We start from the raw sequence: 21,908 nt of genomic DNA, 5'->3' as shown, positions 1-21,908 counted from the left end.
CTAGAACTTAAGAGAGCTTCGTGTGACGTTTTCAACATCAGAGAAAGTGCTGGGTCTCATGTTTACTACACTATTATCCAGGCACCTTAAATTAGAAATATGAATAGGGACATAACACTAAAAATCCTGAATTACAAAACTGTAGCCCTTTATCGAGAAAAACACATACTCCAAAACAGATGTGCTGTAACAAAAACAATTTAAATAATTGGAGAACAAAATTCCAGGAAAAAGAAATTAAGATTTTTAAAATACATTTATGTAGAAATATTACAAAGATTTTATAACATAGCAAATCATTGCCATACTGTAGAAAGATGAAGAAAAAGATTAAACTTCAAGGGTAAAGAAAGTGCTCATAGCAACGTATTGCAGTCTCCATGAAAGTGCATAAACAGTTAAGGCATAGTACCATGTTGGTACTGGCATGTTGCAAAATGACTTGTAAAACAGTTTTTAAGAATATATACAAATGTTCTTTATCCCCCCCTCTACTCAGAGGCATCTGAAAGGGATGGTTTCATGAACATTCTTGCTCTAGAATGATGTAGAGAGAATTCCTGGGCATAGAACAATAAGGGTAAAAATGCTCTGCCCAAGTGTGCTGAAAGCAAATGAAGTGATTTCTAAAACAAAACCTTTCCAAGTGTGGGCTATCTTTCCACATGTAACTTGCCAGGCTGAAGGCATACTCTCTCAGACTCTTAGACAGAGCCCACTAACTGATAGTGGCACGAGTTCAATGAGGAGCTCTCCTTTCTGTGTAGCTTTTAGCTTTTGCTTCTATGGCAACCTACTGACACATTTGAAGTCCTTTTGCATTCACTGTTATATAAGTCTATAGCTTGACTTCTACCTGCAGCTTACATATAGCCATTATATGAAGTGCTACATATGCTTAGTACAATATTTTGCCCTACTTGATAATAAAAATGCAAAGGTGCTCTCATAGGTTAAACCAGGAGCCTTATTAGAGAACTGTCGTTAAGTATTTCATTTTTTCACATACGTTAAGTCTCTGAAGATCAATAGGAGCAATAAGGATAATACTGGTTACTAAACTTCAATCTTCATATTTGGAGAAGAACTTACTTGCCTTTTAATAACTGAGAATAAGATGAATAAAAGTAAATTCTCCAGACTTTAACGAGAGTGAGTTTTAGGGAAAAGTAATATTTCTAAATTCTAGTACAGATAATAAATATCTGCCTAAGGATAATGTAATTTGCATCACTAACTACTAGTTAATGTGAAATTTTGTCTACTCAGAAGAAATATGAGAATTCAGTGTTACCATTATAGGCTCCGTATATAAATGGAGTTTTTCTTCTTTATCCATACTTAAATGTAAGGGTAATTAACCAGGTCATTTCTGCTGACTTTGGTTCCTAAACAGCTTGTAGCCAGCCCTCAAGGCTCAACTGTGGTAAAACCAGAGCAAAACACCCAGCTCTTTACTGGAATTTTGAAGTACAAAATGAACACATGTGCTCTATATGATCTAGTAACAGGGATAGTCACAGTTACACTGTCTTATACAACAGATGAATCTGTTTGGTTTTCATTCGCAACCTCTTTTTCATCAGGACCACAAACAAACAGCTGATTGCCCAGAGTCTTTTGGGCAAATCGGAAATACATGATGTGGCCCATTGCCACAAAGGAGACTGAAATCAATACGAGCAAGCCAAAAGCTTCAGGATTCGGAGCCAGGATGACCATGATGAAATGCAGAAGATCAAGAAGATAATTCATGGAGTTCTGTACACCATTGATAATGCCTCTTTCAGATTCAATTACATTTTCTTGCAACAACTGTGTCACAGTTAAATCAAAGGACCAAAGACCTATAAAAAAGAGTTTTAAAAGCTGGATTGTAATTATAACCATATATTTCAGATTCATACATAGAAATATACATTTGAACCCTACTATAAGTCACCTTATAAATTCAGTATTTATCAGAGGCTTGCCTTAAAGAATTCTTCCTCATTAATTAATATTGAGTTAGTAGTGGCTTCCAGAAATTATCTCTACAGCCACCAGAGAAAAATAAGTCTAATCTATAAGCTGCTTAGTTGTTTCTCTGTGGTTATTCATTCTACAGAAGTAAAATTCTGAAATGAAAGGCATAATAAATCCTTTCATAAGCCCTAGTACTTCTAAAGTTTAAAATGACCTACTTCACTGCTATGGGTAAGGAGTAAGGAAACTTTAAGCCACTGTCACATTTACTGCCTCGGTTCTAAAGCCCTTACAATAAAGCTGTCTCGCTTGAATATTAATGTCTTTGATAAATTAATGAACTGCTTTGTAGCACAAGATAACTATGGTGTCATTTCAAGAACAAATTCAGTCAGAGATAATTGATCATTAGTCCATTAATGATTACTTAAAGCTTGCTTTGTTGAAAGTCTTTATGTTTCCTTCCAGAGCTATAAAATCCATTTGTGCAGCAAACTACACAACAAACACACATCAGTAAAAGAAGTCCTTTTGAGGACTATGTCTTTTTCAAAAATACATAAAACCCTTTTTTATGTTGTCCCATAGAAATATTCCTTACATTATATGTCTTTTGGTAGAGTCATAGCAACATACAGACTCTAAATCACTAGATGACATTATAATTATCATAGTTAATATATTTTTTAAATTAAAGAGTAATACTTAAGATATTCACTTAGAAAAAAATTTCCAGCCCTAACCACTTTTTAAGTTTATTCACACATAAAAATAGTTTTGTGAACTGTAAAACAGAAATTTCATGATTAAAAAAGTAAATGATATACATGAAGATAAATAGTGGATTTTGTTCCAGTTAATATTGAGGTAGTATTTCAGGTCATGTATCCACTTTCTGAAAACACAGTAGTTCATTAAGACACAAAAAGATGTTTCTTACCAACTCTAGCAGCAATCACGCCTGCAAACAGCAGACTGACGGAGATGAGAGGAACAGAATGGCTAGTCACCTCTGGGACAGTATTAGCAGGATTAGACCCGTTCGACAGAAGAGTTTCAGTTGTAAAGATGGCTTTGGGTATTTCGGTTGTAGTGGACAGTGGTTCTCCTTGAATGAACCTAGAACGGATATCTTCAAAGGGAGACACAGACAAGTCCAAAGGACTTCCAGGCATGAACACGGAGATCACACACAAAATCAAACAGGAAAGCTGTGCCAGTCCTGAGATCAGACCAGTGCGAACCAGGCCACATTTTCGACGCAGCCAGGTGAAAGCCACGGTTCCCATTATTCCAGTTATAGCTGATGCTCCCATCAAAATACTGAGGACGGAGCCACTCAGCCCCTGAGTGTAGGCGTACCCTGTGGTGATGCAGTCAAAGCCCAGGACAGTCATATAAAGGAAAGCAAGACCCATGCCCGCCAGAAACACGGGCTGGTTGTAGTAGGAGACCCATCCATCTCGGAAGGTGCGGAAGGGCTCAGCCATCTGGGAGGCACAGGTGGGCTCTTGCTCAGGTTCAAGCTCACGGATGTTAGGGTCTTTCTCACCCATTAGATGAGTTCCCTCCAGGGTTTTTGGCTCAGTGTCTGTTAATAAAAGATATATATCACTGTTTAGGGGAGGGCATCAAAGGAAAAAAGCCAATTATCTTTGTATCTTTCCTATTCCCTCCCGAGTGGAGAGCCTTGGCTACTGCATTATAATACCTGTTTTCTTTCACTAATCATAGTGAACAGTCTCCAAGTTTCTCTGCTCTCCCCTCCTCCAAACCCCTCCCACCCACACACACACTTAGAAACAATACTTGTATCAAAGTTAATGGCAGGAGGACTCATCAGTGAAATATAAAATCACCTGGAAAGCATAGCACCTTATTTTCTGCGGCCCTGGTAAGATTCTATTTACCCAGAAGCCCAACTTCCTCTTCTCTTGGGAACAGCCCTCTCATTTCCTCACTCCCTTCCGTTGCCCGTGCAACGCCCCTCTTCCTAGGCTCCAAGGAATTATCCTGTTCTCTTTCTACCCACTCGCCTAGCCATCCCTCAGCTGACTGCCCCTCTTTGTCTACTGCTCCCATCACAGAAAAGGGCCAGGGGTCCCATTCCAAACTCTTCAGGTTCAGTCCAGAGCTGTTCTCCAGGTCCTCAAAGGCTTGGTTTTGCTTCACCTACAGATGTGATATTTTTATATGGACGTCCAAACAGTTGATCTGAACTTAGAGGCTGGGAAGGGTGGAAGGAGAAGGAATAGAGAGAGGCTGGGTAATAGGTCCCCAAACCCAGACAGAAGCCATAGTTCTGGTGTTCCACAGCACAGTGGGGTGACTGTAGATCACATTAACATACACCCAATGACAGTAGAGAGAGGCGTTCATTGGCTCCAAACACAAGGAAAGCACGAGGAAACAGAAACGCTAACTATCTGATTGGATGGGTTTATACCATACACTTGTGTTGCAATAATACATTGTACTGCACAAAAAGTACATGTATTTCATGTTAATATAAATAAAAAATATATTTAACCTCACCCAGGCCTTCACTAATAATAAAACCTGAAGTAAGTTGCAAATTATTTTGATCTCCACCAACATTGACGGCCTGAACATCAGAAAAAAGAATGGGGATCATTATGTTCAGTTTACCTTTGTGTAAATTCAGCTGCTTCAATTCAGCTTCCTCTACTTTCAGAGCAGCTTTCACAGCGAGAGCAGGGGTTTTCTGGTAAACCTTCCAGAGCAGAAAGTACTCGACACACATGGACACCAGATTCCATCCCGAAATGAAACCACAGCCAATAACTGGGGAGCCAAATGTCATGATCTGGCCAACGGCCATGGGGGCCAAGATGTTGGTTAACTGATCGATTCTTCGGATTGTAGCATTCATGTCTACACAGGAAGGCGAAAGAGGCAGATGAGACTCGACCTCGTCAAAGAGAGACCACCCATTAACACATGACAAAGCCAAGAGAGTGAGTTCCTAAGACGTGGATTTCTAAAAGCCCTCTGATTAAAAAAAAAAAAAAAAAAAAAAAGTAAAAACTTAAAGTGCTCTGAGCAAACCATTCTCTAGAAAAACATCTGTTATTTAGATCAAGTCACACTAAATTTGCCTCAAAAATCATGAATCCTTAGGATTAAGTCAGTCTAACATTAACTTTTAAAACGAATGCCTTAGTGACTCTATAGTCATTTTTTTTCAACAAATTGTTATTAAATATCCACTATAAGCAAGGTACTATCCTCAACACTACAAAGAAAATAAGTAACATCTTTGACCATCTTCATGGAGTTTACATTCTCATAGGAAAAGAAAGAAAAATTGACAAGCCCGTACACACACATCTACAAGTACGGATTGATTTCCGAATTTAAGGCACCAAAATGAACTTACCTTTTAATTCTATTTCTCTTAGAGCTTTTGGGAGTACCCTCATATATCACATGTCAGATGTTTAATACTAAGGGGAGACTGAAAGCAGAAAAAAAAGACATGGAAAGTGCTCATGGAAAAGTTCTAAATACACTGGGTTCACAGAAGGACTCAAAAAAAAAGAGGCAAAGAAGTGAGTCACGTGGATGTCAGTGAAAAGAGAATTTCAGACCAAAGAAACGCAGTCCTCAGGGCGAGGAGCGTGCCCAGAGTGGCAGAGGAACAGCAAAGAGATGAGCAGGGCTGGAGTGGAGCAAGGAAGGGAGGGGACCGAAGAAATGGGGTTAGAAAGAGAGGGGAAGGCCGGCGCCGTGGCTCACTAGGCTAATCCTCCGCCTTGCGGCACCGGCACACCGGGTTCTAGTCCTGGTTGGGGCGCCGGATTCTGTCCCGGTTGTCCCTCTTCCAGGCCAGCTCTCTGCTATGGCCAGGGAGTGCAGTGGAGGATGGCCCAAGTACTTGGGTCCTGCACCCCATGGGAGACCAGGAAAAGCACCTGGCTCCTGGCTTCGGATCAGCACGGTGTGCCGGCCGCAGCGCGCTGGCCGCGGTGGCCATTGGAGGGTGAACCAACGGCAAAGGAAGACCTTTCTCTCTGTCTCTCTTTCTCACTGTCCACTCTGCCTGTCAAAAAAAAAAAAAAAAAAAAAGAAAAGAAAAAGAAAAAAAGAGAGGGGAGACCAGCCTAACATGCGTGCTCCTGTGACTATCCTACACACTTTGACTTTTACACTGAGTAAGTCAGGAAGCCTTTGGAAGGTTTGAACACAGCCGTGGCATAGTCTGACACATCTTGTTTTGGTTGCTGTGTTGGGAGAAGACTACAGAGCAAGGCAGTTGGCAGTGGGCCTACATAGTAGACAACACTAAAGGCAAGGAGACACGTGGGAGATGATGTGGCTCGGAGCAGGGTAGGAGCAGGGAAGGTGGGAAGAAATAGATACTGCGTAAATTTTAAAGGGGGAATCAGGAAGACCTGAAAACAGATTAGAGATGGGGTCTGAGAGAAAGACAGAATCAAGGATGAATATCAAGGTTTTCAGATTTGTTTTTCCTGAGCGATTGTTGGAAAGATACAGCTGTCGTTGACTGAGAAATGCAAGACTTCGGAAGAATCAGGTTTGGCATAAAGGAGCAAGTGTTTGGGCTAGACAGGCTGCTCACTTTGAGGAGGTCACCTCCAGGGACAGGAGGTTAAAAGCACAAGGCTGGAAATTTAGGGAAGAAGCATGGGCTGGATCAGCACGTCGATTTTAAAGCAATGAGACGAGGGTATCACGGGAGAGCGTGTGAAGACACAGTTTCTGGGGACTGAGAGCTGGGCACACTAAGGTATAGGGATCAGGAAGGTGAGAAGGAAGTAGGAAAAGCTAGGGAGAGATTAATCAACTGTGCGGGTGCTGCTGGTAGGTCAGCAAAGACCAACACTGAGAACACAGCCAGACGGTTCCCGTGAAGATGTTGGGGACCTCAAAACCAGCAAAGCTGCCAGGCAAATGCTTGGCTGAGGCTGGAGAGCCCGGTGCCGACTCCAGTTGACACCGTTTGTTTCTATTGTAGTTTGAGTCACACCCCTTGGAGCTTTACCCTGGCCTTATGGAAAGCAAGGTCGTGGTCAAAGAAAGGAATTGGGCACAAAATGAGGTGGCAGAGGGGGAGTGAGGTGAAGGCAGAGGACGTTTCTATGCTGGCTGGAGTGAGGCAATGGCTGAGAAGGGATGGAACCTGAATCCACAGCTTAGTGGAAGAGCTGTTCTTAGACAGGCGCACACACGAGTCACCAATGGTAACACCAAAGCCTCGTATATGCCTGCAGGTCCAGGGCCTCAGCCAGGGCATTAGTGACAGGATGGGGAGAGGGACTGAATGTGTGCGGAGAAAGAAGAGAGCACAAAACAATGCCCCAGCACAGGGTGGGAAAAGGAAGGAACCAGAGAAAACAGCCGGTCCTCTGGCAGCATGAGAGGGTCAGCCTGAACCCAGTGGTCACCAGCTGCAAGTGAGAGCCCTGAGCAATGTGGTGCATTTTTCTCCAGCCATGTTCTGCTGCGCAGAGTCAGGTGAGAGTTTGTAAGGGCCATGCAGGTTGCAGGATTATGGGGGCTCAGGCAGTGAAGGCGTGAGCTGAAAGGACAGCATGCAGCAGTTCAAGATACGGATTACAGAAGCAGGGCTGGGGGAGTTAGCGGTGATGACGAGGTCTAGACTTTGACCATGGGAATGGATAATCGAGTCAAGGTAGAGAAAAGATGAATAAAAGAGAAGTTAAGACAATCACCCATTTTTCTCACTCTCCATCTCAGAGAGCAGAGTAAAAATTGATGAGACAAGTCTTTAACAATCACTGGGTGACCTCAAGGGAACAGCAGTATGTGACTAACAAGCGCATTAATAGAAAATTGCCTTTAATCCTTCTCTAATTCTTTCTGCTCCTCAATTACTTTCCAATTAGCCCTATGAGTGCACACTACTTATACGATAAGAGGAGAACTTTGACATATTTCACCTTTCACTTGTGAGGCAAAGGCAGCTTTCATTGATTCTACCCATGACCATGTTTGCCAAGGCTTCACTAACTCCATGTGCCCACCACTGGCAACAGAGAAGGGTGGAATTGACCCACATAACTCCAAAACTTGAATCTAAAAAGCAGCTAAACAACACATACTTGGATCTTAAAGTTCCGGAAGAACAACAACAAAAAATTATTTTGGTTATAATTATCTGTTACTCTTTCAGCTATCAGGGGCCCCATGGAGTTCCCCGTGTCACCAGTCTCTATCTCGTGTATGAGTCTTATACTGAGGATGTTAATAACGTTTAGTGTCAGTGCAAATGTAGCGTCAAAAAAGAGCTTTTATTTTTCTGAAGCAGAATGGATTAAGTGATCCTTTTTTAAAGGCCTAATCATTTTACTGTTAATAGTCTTCTGAAAGTACACATTCTCTTCACAAATTTTTATTTATTCTTAGACAAGGGTTCTTCAAAAATGTTCATGGACAATACAGACTTTGAACAAACTATGTATGGATTTCAAAATTCTTTTGTACCAAAATAAACTTATCTTTTAATTCCATTTCCATGAACTTTTTGAAGTACCCTCACAGAAACACACAAATGCTTACTGATTTAATTCCCACTTAAGTGTTTTTGGCTACAGCTGTGGCAGAGATAATGACATTAAATAAATATTTTTATTGTATAGGGTATATTACATCTCATAAAAGAATAATTTAGAGACAAAGATTTGTTAAGCAAATAGCAGCCAGGAGATTTCTGTACCTTAAGTACAAGGTCAAGTTTTTAATCAAAGGATTCAAAATGAAAATTTATTTATTAAAGGAAACAGGAAGGAAATAAAGGAAAATCGGAGTAAGAACTCTGGGGAAGGAAATGAATTTCAAACGGGTTAGATAGGCTGTGGGTAATGGAACAAGAGAGCACTTCAGTAAATGAAGTACCTGAAAAGTTCCTAATTAGTTAACAGATCAATTAACTGTATCTTTGTGAAAAAAACAATTTTTCTGGAGCTTTTGAAAGCAGATGGTAACATATATATTCTAACACACACACAGAACACAACACGTACGCAGGTGAAACCTTCCCAGTCCAGTCCCCCTACCTGAGTTTTTACCGGTCTTTGCCAGTAACCTCAAAAATCAGCCTTGACAAACGGGAGCAGGTGCGTCGGTGTGCAGACGCAGCCTCACACTGATTCAGGCAGCAGTGGGTGCCCCTCCAGGAACACTTTTCCCCTTCTCTAGCCGATTGTTCCTCGACCTCCTCCTTTTCCTCCATTCTCCTTTCACTGCCTTACAGCAGAAATGGCACCAAAACTCCACGCTGGACACTTGCTGACCCTCACAACTAGGGAAGCTTGTATATCCTCTTTGGAAAGATGGTGTTTAATTAATACAAAAGCGGAGGCTAACATTTCTGGAAGCACAACATGTAGCTTGCTCCACTAATCTACTAATCCACACTAAAAACGTACCACTTACTAAAAGCTAACCTAGAGTGGACAGGATTTCAACAACAGCTTACTTCCTCTCTTGAACTCAAAAAACTCCACGAGGTTAGAAAATAGACTGGCCTAGATTCTTTCTCTCTGCCATAATTCCTAGAGGGTCAGCTGAGAAACAGCCAGTCCTATTTTTGTTGTTCTGGGACATCAGTCAGAAAAATACGTGGGATCCTTGATATTATTATTTTGTATTATGACAAGTTAGAGATTCAGGGTAACTTTCGTTTTAATAGAGCTTATTTTACAGAGTAAAATATTATATAGTCATTACAGAGTCAAAATGACTTCCAGTAAGAAATTCAGACAAGAGAAAAATCATTCATACATAAGCCAACTTTTCCCCCAAATAGATTCCAACGGAAATAAATGTGATTTATCTCCAAAATACATGTATGTCCTTTTGTACCCTTTGAATTTTAAAACAGACATATGCTTAAAATAGTATATTAAAAAGAGAAAGTAAACAAGGAGAAAAGAGGAATCCTTATCTTCTGGTTCATCGTGACAAAAAGAGATGTGGATTTACCCCTTATTATAGATGACAATAAATAAAAATGGGTGAGAATCACTAGTTTAGTTCCAGAGATAACTCCCTGCAGTACAGACTCCCACGTGCTGACTTCATCCTGGGTACACAGCATCCTCTAAAAGCACTGAGGTATAATAGTCCCACCACAAAGTGATGAGTCAAGCAAATTCTTCTACCAGACCTCCAAAGACTTTGTTCTCTTTCAATCACCATCTCCTTTCTATCTTTTTTTTTTTTTTTTTTTTTTTTTACCACATGGTCCAGTCAAACAAAGCTGCTTGCTAACCCCAGCACATAATCTTGCCTTCTGTGTCCGGGGATAAGCCGTTTAAGTCATCAAGAATGGTTTTCTTGTCAGGCAGGCTGGTTGGGCAATGTGTTTATGATACTCATTATCTTAATGACCAGCGGAGTTGATTCGGCTGATCTGACCGGTAGGCAGGTGTAACCTTCCTCCCCTCCCCTGTGTGATTATCAATTCAATTTGTACCTGTGTTAAAGGGGGAGAAGGTAGACAAACTCCAGCAAAGGGAATTTACTTTGAGCCCATGTACTATTGATTTAATAGGACATGTTGCTTTGTAAGCATTCTTCAGCTTTTCTTGGGCAACTTGTATGTGTTTGCAATGAACAACTGAGAAATTGTAAGCGTCTTAAAAAACTACACTATGTGATTTATTTCTTTAGTATTTGTAATAGCAAAATTATAACATACCTAATGTATAGCTGTTACTGATTACAACTTTAAAGTAGAAAGAATTGACTTCTAGAGTCTGCCCTACAGTTGTTTCCATTTCGTTTGCAGAAAAAAAAAATATGTATGGTATGATGGATAAATACCAATAATAACACCTATAGGTAAAACTGCATGTCCAATTATCATTGCACTGGGAATTAACTAAATAGTTAGGAAGAGTTAACAGAATTTTTTAAAACAGGAAAGTTTCAAAAGAAATGTTCTTCTACTTGCCAAGTTTGCATAAAACAGAAAACTATACTATAAAGTAACTTAATAGCAATAAGATAAGCCTTAGCCTGACAATAAGGTAAGGAAAAAAACTACTTTCAATATCTTGTTCTTAAAAATATGCAGAACAAAGAGGGTAAAGGGCTTCTAGGCTCATTTGTTACTACTGATTTAAAGAGAACCCTAACATGCCCATTCAGGTGAGAGAGAAAACCAGTTACCTGCTAATTTGCTTCTGTCTCCTCCTGCAACAACAACAATCCAGTCCCTTTGGATAGTGATTGCTGTAGCAGTGCTGGCCAAATTAGCAATGTTGGCAATAGTGATGATCAGGATATAGCAGGAAGTCTAAGAAATTATTAGGAAAAACAAGACTTAAAATGTCAGTTGACCACACTGTACCTACCTCATAATACAAAGAAATTTAAAATGGTCTTTGGTGGATAAAAACAAAATTTTTATTTTAACTTCATATATAAGAAATAGTTTTACTTTCCATACACAGAATAATCAATAGCATTGGTCAAGCTAAAGGGCATATCATTGTCCTAATCTGTAGAACGCATAATGCGAAACTTAAAATAGTCATGTGGACATTTATGTAACACAGTTTTTATAAATACTAACAGAATACTTATTGTGAACATTTCCCCCACAAATATCTCCTTTGAAAAAATGCTGAAAAGGAATTGAGGAGACTTGTATTTAAGTCAGAATTCTGACACTTTCTAGATGCATACAATGGATAATCAACTAACCTCATTTTTGTCTCAATTTTTTCATTAACAAAATCAAGGGAATAGACAAGATTTCTAATGTCCTGCCTGGCTTTCAAGCTCTATAATACCAACCCAAATATATAAAGCAGATTTAAGACTGATAGCACACCTAATGTTTGCCTCCACACCCCAGTCCTCTCCTCTCTTCCATCAAGTTATCATGAAATCTTAGTGTGGCAAGTTATCTAGTTGATATCCCCAAACAGAAATAGCAATTATTATCAAGGGAACATAATCATGACTATTAATAAGTTTGAATAACATTCTTATATAGTGTAAACAAATTACAGGCAACTGAAAGGCTGAAAACTAACAACTGAATCAAAAAACAAACTCTTAGGAATTCCATTAAAAGTAGGACAAAATTTAAATTCAAATAATACTTAATGAGCACCTACTATGGGCAAAACTACAACAATGAACCACAGGGAAAATCCAGGACACACTAAGACCAAAATTCAAAGGTCACATTTGCAAAAAAGACATTTTCTAGCTTTAAAGGATTTTCATCTTTTATTACTACAAGATATTCAATTTTCTGACATGAAGAATCACATTGAGAACTTACAAGAATCCATCCATGGTATATGGTCAGAAGCTCATTTTTATGTAAGAAAACCATCATCAGGATGATGCCACACAGGATGACTGAAACGTTCTGCACCACCAGTGAAGTCTGAGCCACTGTACAAAGAAAGAAACAGTGTCACTACACCAAAATGTCAGACACAGTGTCACTACACCAGAATGTCACACCTTTGTTCTACCCCATTAATGCATACGCATGATTACTTCCAGAAAAAACCTTCCTGAAGTAAATCTTGCCTCAATCATTCCTAGTACAAAAAGGTTGGTTGGTTGATTGACTCATCCGTTGATTTGAAAAGCAAAGTGATAGGGAGAGAGAGAGAGGGAGAAATCTTCCATTCACTGATTCATTCCCCAAATGCCTGCAACAGCTGGGGATGGGCCAGGCTGAAGCCAGGAGCCAAGAACTCCATCTGGGTCTCCCATGTGGATAGCAGGGGCCCAAGTACTTGGGCCATCAGCTGCTACCTCCCTGGATGCAATAGCAGGAAGCTGGACCAGAAGCAGAAGAGCTAGGGCTCAAACTGGCATTCCAATATGGGATTTGGATATTTAATGTCAGCCCCAGTTGAAGTCTTTTATGATAATCACATTTTCATTTATTCTCTTGGAAGTTACTGTTATAAGCAGAACGACTTAATAGACAGCATCCATCTTTCAGTTGTTAGTTGCATAAGCTAAAACAAAAACATGTAGGAGGTAAAGGAATCTGTAACCTCCTATGTGGCAGGCTGAATCTGATAACATGGCATGGATGCATAGAAAAGACATGCAAATCTTGGCCAAGGGTAAAGCTGCACTGTATTTCTTTTGGAACACTAATGCTAGGTTCCATTGCCACGAAATTCTAAGCTACACCTTCCATCACAGAAACGGCCAACTCTCTTGGGAGTGAGGCACCCATATAAAGTGCTGGAGTAAGGACAGGTAAGGACACCTCGGAGTCTTCTCTCCGCCACTCACTAGGTAAATGCTTGAGGCAGAACATTTAATGTCTCTGATACATGTATGTAGAATGTGAGGATGGTAAGATCTACCTGTCTTACTTTATGGGGTTCTAATGATGCTCAAATAAAATACTTATGAAAGCACTCTGGAAAATATAGAGCTGTATATGTAAGGTATAATTACAGCTCATGTCATCAAGGATGGTAAGGCTCATGCTGGCTTGAAAGGTCATATCAAAGGCTCAAGATAAAACAAACTGCTTTCTGAAACCGTCTGAAATAAAAGCCCTGAATGGAACTCAGACATCCATTCATTCAGGCATTTGTTCATTGCATGAGGATCGCATATTAACAGAATGAGATTCTTAGCTTTCAGGACCTCACAGAGCAGGAAACGAAAATACAGGAGGACAGATAATTTTAACAGCAGAAGTGCAACAGCCAAGGAAGAGTCGCAGGAGTGCAGAGGAAGAAATGGGCAATTTAACCTACAGCCATCGGGGAAGATTTTGTTTGAAGAGTGGCAAATTAGTTGCTCATACAGGATAAGTGGGAGCGTGCTATCCCACCACAGTCTTCTCCAACTCAACACTCTTTCTTACCCCATAACTGCAGTGCTCAACAATCCTAAGTGTAAAGGCTTCTATATACAATATTTCTAGGTTCCTATGTCTAGTGATGTAAATAGGCTTCTTTTTCTATAATGCAAAAAAATTTTCTGCATGTGTTCTGATCTGTCCATTCTCAAAGCAGAAAAAATGGTCATCTTGACCATTTTATTAATAGTATCAAGTCCTGGAATTCAATAATCTTGTGTCTCTGTAACCAGGAGCAGTCATTGTACACAGAAATAAACTAGTGATAGCTCAGTCTTCCCCTAACATCTAGGACAGACATGGCCAAGTCTTTGCGTTACCAGGTGAGCAACTCAAGGAAATTTTACTCTATTCATATTGCCCTTCATTCTGAACAGCTGAATTGCTCAGTTTATCTCTTTCCTGTAGAAAACAATCATTTCCATATTAATGCTTTAGGGTAAATGTCAATATATTATTTCCTTTTTAAAAATTTTTATAATTCAGCTCTCTGAGAGCCAGGTTCAGCTATTCTCTTGACTCTATACATGATATTCAATGCTCTCATACACAACTGCATATGGAACACAGGAACTCAGAAGACAGATGTTCCAACCGTACCAGGAATGTCACACTAAAGGGACTCTAGCACAAGTGATGGCAAGGAAGCCAGAGTCAAACAAACTTTAAATGTTTAACATGGTTCCCAGAAAAGTACTACAGGGTTAATCATTAACATCAGAAACTACGAACTGCCAAAGATACAAAAAATCTATTAAGTCAATGTCCTGGCATCCCAACTTGGTACAGAGTGCCAGCACCCTCAATCTCGGTGCTGATACTGAGTCTCAATCCCACAAGTGTGGCTTGCCCTCACTGGGTCCGTCACAGCCATTTCTCTCTTAGCTTGCTGTTCCCTCTGCAACAGGAAGCTCAGGCAGCAGTTGCATGAACACAGAAACTTAACTATATAACAACACTCACCTTAACTATATAACAACACTCACCTTTAAGTCTGGCGTTCTTATCCACCCAATCGCCGATGATGGCTCCCAGGAGCAGAACAGAGCCCGCTACAACCAGGCCATAGACTGCAGTCAGGAGGAGGCTGTTTCCATAGAGCTCTACCAGGAACACAGACACAGCAAAGTGCCACATCCGATCTCCCTGCAATCAGGAGAGAAGATGTTTTGATGAAATATTTTTAGTTTCTAGTCAGTCGTCCTCAGGAAGTTGCTTTCTTATCAAAAGGCCACTTCCTGGCGGCATCATGAGGTTTCAAAGTCAATAATTACTCTATGGATTGAATACCAGCCAGGTGTTAAATCTGTTCATCCCAGCACAATGGAAAATATTCTTACCAAATTGCTAAGTAAATGCAAAAACAGCATGATATTAATGAAACACACAAACTCATTAGCATCAGAAAAAAATGCAGTTTCCAGCCATAGAAGGGGTTTCTGAGACAAAATCTGCCCTTTTATTATTTTTGCTAACAAAAATTGCACATATTTATGGGCTACAGGGTGATATTTCAATGCATGTATTCAACGTGCTGATCAAAACAGAGCAACCAACATTTCTCCTTCTTTGACATTACTGTATGATGGGAAGCCTGGAGTTTCTTTCTTCTACTTATTCAGACAGTATCTACTAGGTTATTGCAGTAAGTAAAGTCTGTTCCCTTGTGTGCTAGATTTCTCCCTTGTGTGCTAGGGCTTGAATTTTGTCTATCCTGACTTAAGAGGCACAAACAAGTTTGCTAAGAGCCAGAATGAAATACAATCCTGTTCACAAACATTAGTATACCTTAAATGTCAAGACAAAGCCAGGATCCCAATTTGTAAAACGATAGGACTCTCAAGAGACTCTGAAGTTTCTTTACCTCTAACATTTCTAAAAACCCATGCAGTGTTTCACAAATGCATTTCAAAGTCACAAAGAGCGACAAGGAAGATGAAATCACTAAGGGTGAATTCTGGCACTGCATGAACAAAGATGCCAGAACTAAATGCATAAGACAGCAGTCATCTCAGCATTTCAATACAGATGGGGTTTTAAAGGGGAAAAAAAAACCATATACTTCTCCACACAGACTCCAGAGAATATAGCAAATTTTGGAATTCACTACAGCAAGATGTAGTCTAAGTATAACAGACAATTTTGAGTCAGGTAAATTAGGAAATCTATAATGGGCTTTATTATGTAATTTTAAGCTCCATCCCTAATTGTGAGTTAATACGAAGAAGGACAACAATGTTCTACCATAACCTACCCCTGAGAATCACTTTAATTCCCCAGATGGATTCCTTACAGACCTGACCCAGTGTGGAAACATGTACACTGCTAGTTCTTTCCAAAAGTTGTTAGCATCCTCATGACAAATTTCATGTATTGAAAGCAAAGTATCGAGCTGGCGCTGTGGTGCAGCAGGTTAACACCCTGGCCTGAAGTGCCGTCATCCCCTGTGGGCACCAGTTCAAGACCCGGCTGCTCCACTTCCCATCCAGCTCTCTGCTGTGGCCTAGGAAACCACATGGGAGACCAGGAAGAATCTCCTGACTCCTGGCTTCGGATCGGCGCAGTTCTGGCCATTGCGGCCAACTAGGGAGTGAACCAGCGGATGGAAGACCTCTCTCTCTCCCTCTCTGCCTCTCCTCTCTCTGTGTAACTCCTTCAAATAAATAAATCTTAAAAAAAAAAAAAACATTAAAAATAAAAAAGCAAAGTCTTACCATGGTATGTCAACTGATTTGAAAATTTCATAAAAAAAGACAATAATCTTATGCATTCAAAACTTAAAATTTCAATTGATGCATGCTAGCAATCATTCACAAGAAACTTCATGTTCTCAACTAGAGTGCTTTCGCTCTGCCAGAATCATTTGTTAACATCTGGAATTATTTTGAGTTGTCACAACTGCAGGGGATGGAGATGGGACACTATTGACATCTCCAATACACAGGACAGTCCCCACAACAAAGAATTTTCAGCACAAAGCATCAATAGAGCAGAGAAACCTTAGGGTAGAGGATTATGAATATAATTTTGAGCCACAATTTAAAATGAACCTAAGATTAAGACCTTGGAAAATGGAATGGATAAGATCAAGTCAACATTAAAGCAAACAGCTGGAAGTCATTAGCACCACATTTGAACGACTCCCTTGAGGATCTGGAATGTGAGTTCTAGAACTTCCTGCACCCTCAACCCAGCACATCCACGGCCCAGAGTGCCTAACAAGTAACTGTGGAGTTCACAACAGAATGTCTGTGTGTGGATCTCAGCTGAGCAATGGGGAAAGATGCTCCAGGTGGCCAAAACCTAGACTCATCGTGTCAACTGTTTTGTTCTGTTGCATCAGACATACTTCATGAATGACCAAGATGTTTGAGCATGACTGATGTTTCTTAAAATTCTTCTCAGTTTTTTTTTTAATTTGCCTTGATATTAGGCAGTTTCTCTACTTAAATAGGAATTATTTTCATTTCAAATATCTTTGTTCAAAACAATTAAAAATGTATGATACCTACTCTTATATGCTTTGTTTAAAACAAATAAAAAACAACTTTATTAAGATAAATATGTTAAGAATAGCAAATCAAGCTGTTTTCTCAGTCTCTAACATGTAAAGCAAATTTAGGTTTGACTAGAATAAAATCGATGGCAGGAGAAGTACTTTAGCCTAATCTTTCCTCTGAATAGCTTCTAAGGGAAGGCAGAAACACAAGAAGGCCTCAGTTGAAAGGTTACCTGAGTAAATTTTATCTTTCTTAACATAAACATTGAGAATTAATACTCTGATACTATTGCTTCTTTCTTTTTTTCTTACTTCTATATTTTTCCAATAGACTTTTAGAGTTCTCTAAAGCAGGCCATCAGAGAAAGAGCTATGACATGTGCAGGTTTTCTCTCTTGTTCATTCCTTTACGGCATGCTTCCTCCTTGATGGAGAGGGAAGAAAAATCGCTCTGGTTATCCCAAATCTCCACAGGATTTAGCTTTAAAAACCAACTGATTATGCAATCACAAAGAGCCCAAGAACTGGGTAAAGTCTAAGGAAAACATTGACCAAGTGCCCACCCTTCCTTCCTTCCTTCCATTGCCTGCCCTCCCTCCCATGGTGTTCTCACCATACTTTGATGCATGTTTCTCTGCCCCCAGAGAATCTGTGAAAGATCATGGTCATGAATCCACTCAATACATATTTACTGGCCAGCGCCGCGGCTCAATAGGCTAATCCTCCACCTAGCGGCGCCGGCACACCGGGTTCTAGTCCAGGTCGGGGAGCCGGATTCTGTCCCGGTTGCCCCTCTTCCAGGCCAGCTCTCTGCTGTGGCCCGGGAAGGCAGTGGAGGATGGCCCAAGTGCTTGGGCCCTGCACCCGCATGGGAGACCAGGAGAAGCACCTGGCTCCTGCCTTCGGATCGGCGCAGTGGGCCAGCCGTGGCAGCCATTGGAGGGTGAACCAACGGCAAAGGAAGACCTTTCTCTCTGTCTCTCTCTCTCACTATCCACTCTGCCTGTCAAAAAAAAAAAATACATATTTACTGAGCAGCTACTATGTACCAAGGCGAGCACAGTCACTACAGCTCCAGCAGTGTGCAAAACTCACGGTCCATGCCTTCATGCAGTTCACATGCCAGTGACTGGAGACCAAGAAACAAATCAGCTATGAGGGAAGATACAGTAGGATGGGGTAATAGCAGAGGCCCCTCTGAGCAGAGAAGTGAGGCCTGCAGAAGGTAAAGGCTGGAGAAATACAGACACCTTAGCCAGAGTTTAATAAGGACCGAAGAGATGAATAACTGGTCCCTCTTTTCCACTGCCTTTCACTGGCGTGTACCTTTTCATGATTACTTTTTTATTAAAAGTTCTTTGACAACAGGATCCATTTCTCATTCTACTTTCTCTGTTTTGATAATACAGTGGAATATGTCTTGATCCACTGGCAGATTCATGAGCAGTCTGAAATAAAAAGCATTCAACCCCACACAAGCCTACCCTGAGATAACCTTCGCAATTTGGCAGGGTTAGTAGGGGAATGGACAGATAGATATGCATACACACACATACACACATACATAAAAATACATATTTGTTGTGATAAAATCAAGCAGAGCGCCACACAAGAGACAAAAGACAAAAAGTAGAGTTACCTAGCATTAGGGAACACTCCTCTTTTGCACCCCTCTGCAGTGAGAAGTAAAAATTCACCAACCCTTAAATAGTTTTGGTTGCTGTTGTTTTTTAAATTCAACTTTCTCACAAGAACTCTCTTTACTCGAATTACTGTAAGGTTGATATAAAATATGTCACCTTTCTTGTGGGACTTTTAATTATCATGACAAAAATCCTCCCAGAACAACCACATTTCTGCTCATTTTTTAAGCATATCCAACCTCCTAACCTAGGTCACAGAAAGCAAAGGTTACAAAATTCTTAAATTCTTAAACATAACCCGTATTGGGAAGTGAAGCAACCTTCTTTCCCCAGGAGCTAGGTCTGGAACACGAGATGAGAATCTCAGATACTGTTTCTACCTCTTGTTATTGGTCTTTTAAATACTTAACACCTTCTGAATTAAGTTGGAAAAACAAACTATTGTTTTAGATTGTTGAAGGGTTATTTTACTAGGTTTCTATTTAGACTTATTGGTTGTTGGAATTGAAAGAAACTCACACCAGTTCCACTATGTTGACATAAATTTGCAGAGTCATCCCTGTGTGAGCCTCTGGGAAGATAGGAGCTTACTTTTCTAAAAAGTCATCTATGAACTGCTGTTTCTTAGAGAACCAGTCGCCCAGGCTAACAATATCTCAAGGGTATAGGATATAGATTTCTTCATATGGTGGTTTCTATTCATGTCTTAAGGATTATCCTATGGAAGTTTCCAATTTAAAAAGAAATTAATATTGAAAAAAAAACACAAAATTCTTTCTCTATTTCTTTCTAAACATCACATGTGAATCATGCATAGAATGTACTCAGATTAACTACTTTTAAACAGAAGAACAATTATCTAACCTTAAAGATTCTAATCACTGTTAATGAAATACACAGCACCCTTCTGGGATTGTGCTGTTTAGGGGGAGTTGGTGAAGGAATACGGGCTCACAAAAATCTGGAAATCGTCACAGAGGCAGTGATGGGTAGAATTGTGAGTCACTTGCTGGTTTGCACTGGATGATGATTTTTAACATAGCCTGAGATGCCCACACCTTACCAAATCACAGATAACATTTCTAAAGGCTACAATGTTTATCACCTAGATACTTGTTCCTGGGGTCATTTATGTTTAAATTAATCTTAGAATGCTACTCTTAGCCTAAGTCAGGCACTCCAACATTCCACTCTACTTTCATGGGATTGCATAGTGGAACTGGATTTTAACACAAGAAAACAGACAAATAAGAAAGAATGGAAGGGTGATGAGATATTCATCTATTCTTAGCAGCAGATATTACCATTTACTAAGTCTAGCAGGGCGATACATAATTCATAAACAATGCAAGTACTCCTGTCCTTGTTAATCCTGGCTTTGAATAACTGTCTATAAAGTATTATAAGCTAGTAATTAAACAGCATTTACCAACACTCAGGAAAGTATCTTGGGTGAAAACAATTTTTTTCATCAAAGCATATGTATTTCAATGATTTATTTTCAACTGCATGACAAAACTGACTTAATACATTCGGCCCAAATAAAGGAAACCAGAAATAGGGCAACTTTATCACAAGGAATTCTATACATTCCTACTTACCCACGTAGAGAGAGAATGACCAAGGTAGAGGAGGAATTTTGCAGAGGTCAGGTAGTTTGCTAAGGACAAACACACAGGGGAGGGGGAGAGAGAAAAAACGCATTTAGTCCCTTGACAGGGGGGTTGTCAAAAAGTGTTAAAAAACACATTGTGGATCAAACCTTGCACATTTGATCAAGTCACCTAGGAACTCATGCATTGTTTACTTCATATCACTCACTCAGAATCAGCAAGCCCTATTGGTCAATAACTGCATAACTTCACGCGCAGTGAAGAAACTCTTGTTTCAACATTCTTTAACTCCTTTTTTTTTTTTGTAACGTGAACTGCCAAAACTCCATCCTCGCCTGTGTGCAAGCCCTCTTTCCTCCCAACCTTCCTTTCTTCCTAGCCCCCAAGAAGAGAGCAGTGAAGAAAGCTTTTACGGATCTCGCTGGTTGACAGCGAAGCCACGTCCATCCAAAACCCGCGTGGGGTTCGCGCTGGTCTCCACGGCCAACCTGGGGTTCCACCCGCCGCGTCCGCCCGCTCGGCTCACCACAGCATCCTCCCTGGCGGTCTTGGCCTCTTTCCCTGGTCATGACACCAGGTGCCCCTTGCTTGCTCCGCTGCTGCAGCTGCTCTTGCTGAGGTGCTCGTCGTAAACAGGAGTGCAAAGAACGAAGATAGCACCACTGACACCACCACAGCCTCGTGCAGAAAGACCCCAAAGACGATTGTGGCAGAAGGCAAAAAAAAGAAAGAAAAGAGAAAAATTGCCCGGGGTCTTCTTTCTGTCTTCTTTCCAAACTTAGCTAACACTGTAGCTGAAGTTGGAAAGCAAAGCCTTATGGAAGCGGGTGGGAGGCTCTACAGGCCGTCGGAGCGCCGACCCGAGTCAGCTCCTGCCACCGCCGCCGCCGCCGCTGCCGCGGGCCGGGCCAGGCCCTTATACCGAGCTGGGGGCGGAGCTCGCTCGCGCTGCCGCCCTGGGGCCGCCCCCTGACCGTCAGGGCCACCTGGGCGTCCCCGCGGCGCGAAGCGGGGCTCCTGCCAACCGTGCGCGCAGCGCCGCCCTCCGCGCCCTTCCCAGGAGGAGTCGCCTGCGCCGGACGCGAGCGTCCAGCAGGCCACAAACAACCTGCCCGGCCCGGGGACCGTCGCCTCGGCCAACTCCACTTGCCGAGTTTTCCTGCTCTCCGGAAAGTCGCCAAAGGGGCATGCGGGCAGCCCCGGAGCCGGCCAGCGGCGGAAGGTGCGTGGATCCGCCGCGGCTGCCTGGAGAGGCTTTGCGCCACCCCAAGCGGCAGGTGCGGGCGGAAGGCGCCAGGCGCCAGGTACCTGGAGGACCC

The 21,908-nt window shown here is 41.2% G+C and overlaps 1 protein-coding gene across 3 annotated transcripts; it reads right to left on the bottom strand.

Moving 5' to 3' along the window:
• Window positions 1-237: 237 nt before the first annotated feature.
• On the bottom strand, window positions 238-21,512 carry SLC40A1 (solute carrier family 40 member 1). 3 transcript variants are annotated; one of them, XM_070070483.1, is made up of 9 exons: window positions 21,116-21,489; window positions 20,578-20,636; window positions 17,646-17,757; window positions 14,821-14,980; window positions 12,272-12,387; window positions 11,146-11,272; window positions 4,615-4,860; window positions 2,906-3,556; window positions 238-1,847 (listed from the first exon to the last, which is right to left on the bottom strand). In XM_070070483.1, the coding sequence occupies exons 4-9, from the start codon at window positions 14,969-14,971 to the stop codon at window positions 1,534-1,536; spliced, it is 1,605 nt and encodes a 534-aa protein (XP_069926584.1). In that variant the 5' UTR covers window positions 14,972-14,980; window positions 17,646-17,757; window positions 20,578-20,636; window positions 21,116-21,489; the 3' UTR covers window positions 238-1,533. The 3 variants fall into 3 exon arrangements, with proteins under 3 accessions (XP_069926584.1, XP_008257046.1, XP_069926585.1); XM_008258824.4 differs by lacking the exon at window positions 17,646-17,757 and having other exon boundaries at window positions 21,116-21,512; XM_070070484.1 differs by lacking the exons at window positions 20,578-20,636; window positions 21,116-21,489 and adding an exon at window positions 18,973-19,105.
• Between the last annotated feature and the right edge of the window lie 396 nt (window positions 21,513-21,908).

Source organism: Oryctolagus cuniculus, chromosome 3, assembly GCF_964237555.1.
Source record: "Oryctolagus cuniculus chromosome 3, mOryCun1.1, whole genome shotgun sequence".
Lineage (NCBI taxonomy): Eukaryota > Metazoa > Chordata > Mammalia > Lagomorpha > Leporidae > Oryctolagus > Oryctolagus cuniculus.
The sequence above is the reverse complement of the archived record's forward strand: the minus strand, read 5'-3'. Positions and strand labels throughout refer to the sequence as shown.

What these genes read in the sequence shown, in the direction of transcription:
- SLC40A1 (XM_008258824.4), bottom strand. Translation starts at nt 21,158, where the DNA reads ATGACCAGGGAAAGAGGCCAAGACCGCCAGGGAGGATGCTGTG. An exon ending in TAAGAACGCCAGACTTAAAG is followed by an intron (nt 12,388 to 14,820) that starts GTGAGTGTTGTT and finishes TTCTTTGTACAG; the next exon opens with TGGCTCAGACTTCACTGGTG. An exon ending in AGACAGAAGCAAATTAGCAG is followed by an intron (nt 4,861 to 11,145) that starts GTAACTGGTTTT and finishes CTTCCTGTGTAG; the next exon opens with ACATGAATGCTACAATCCGA.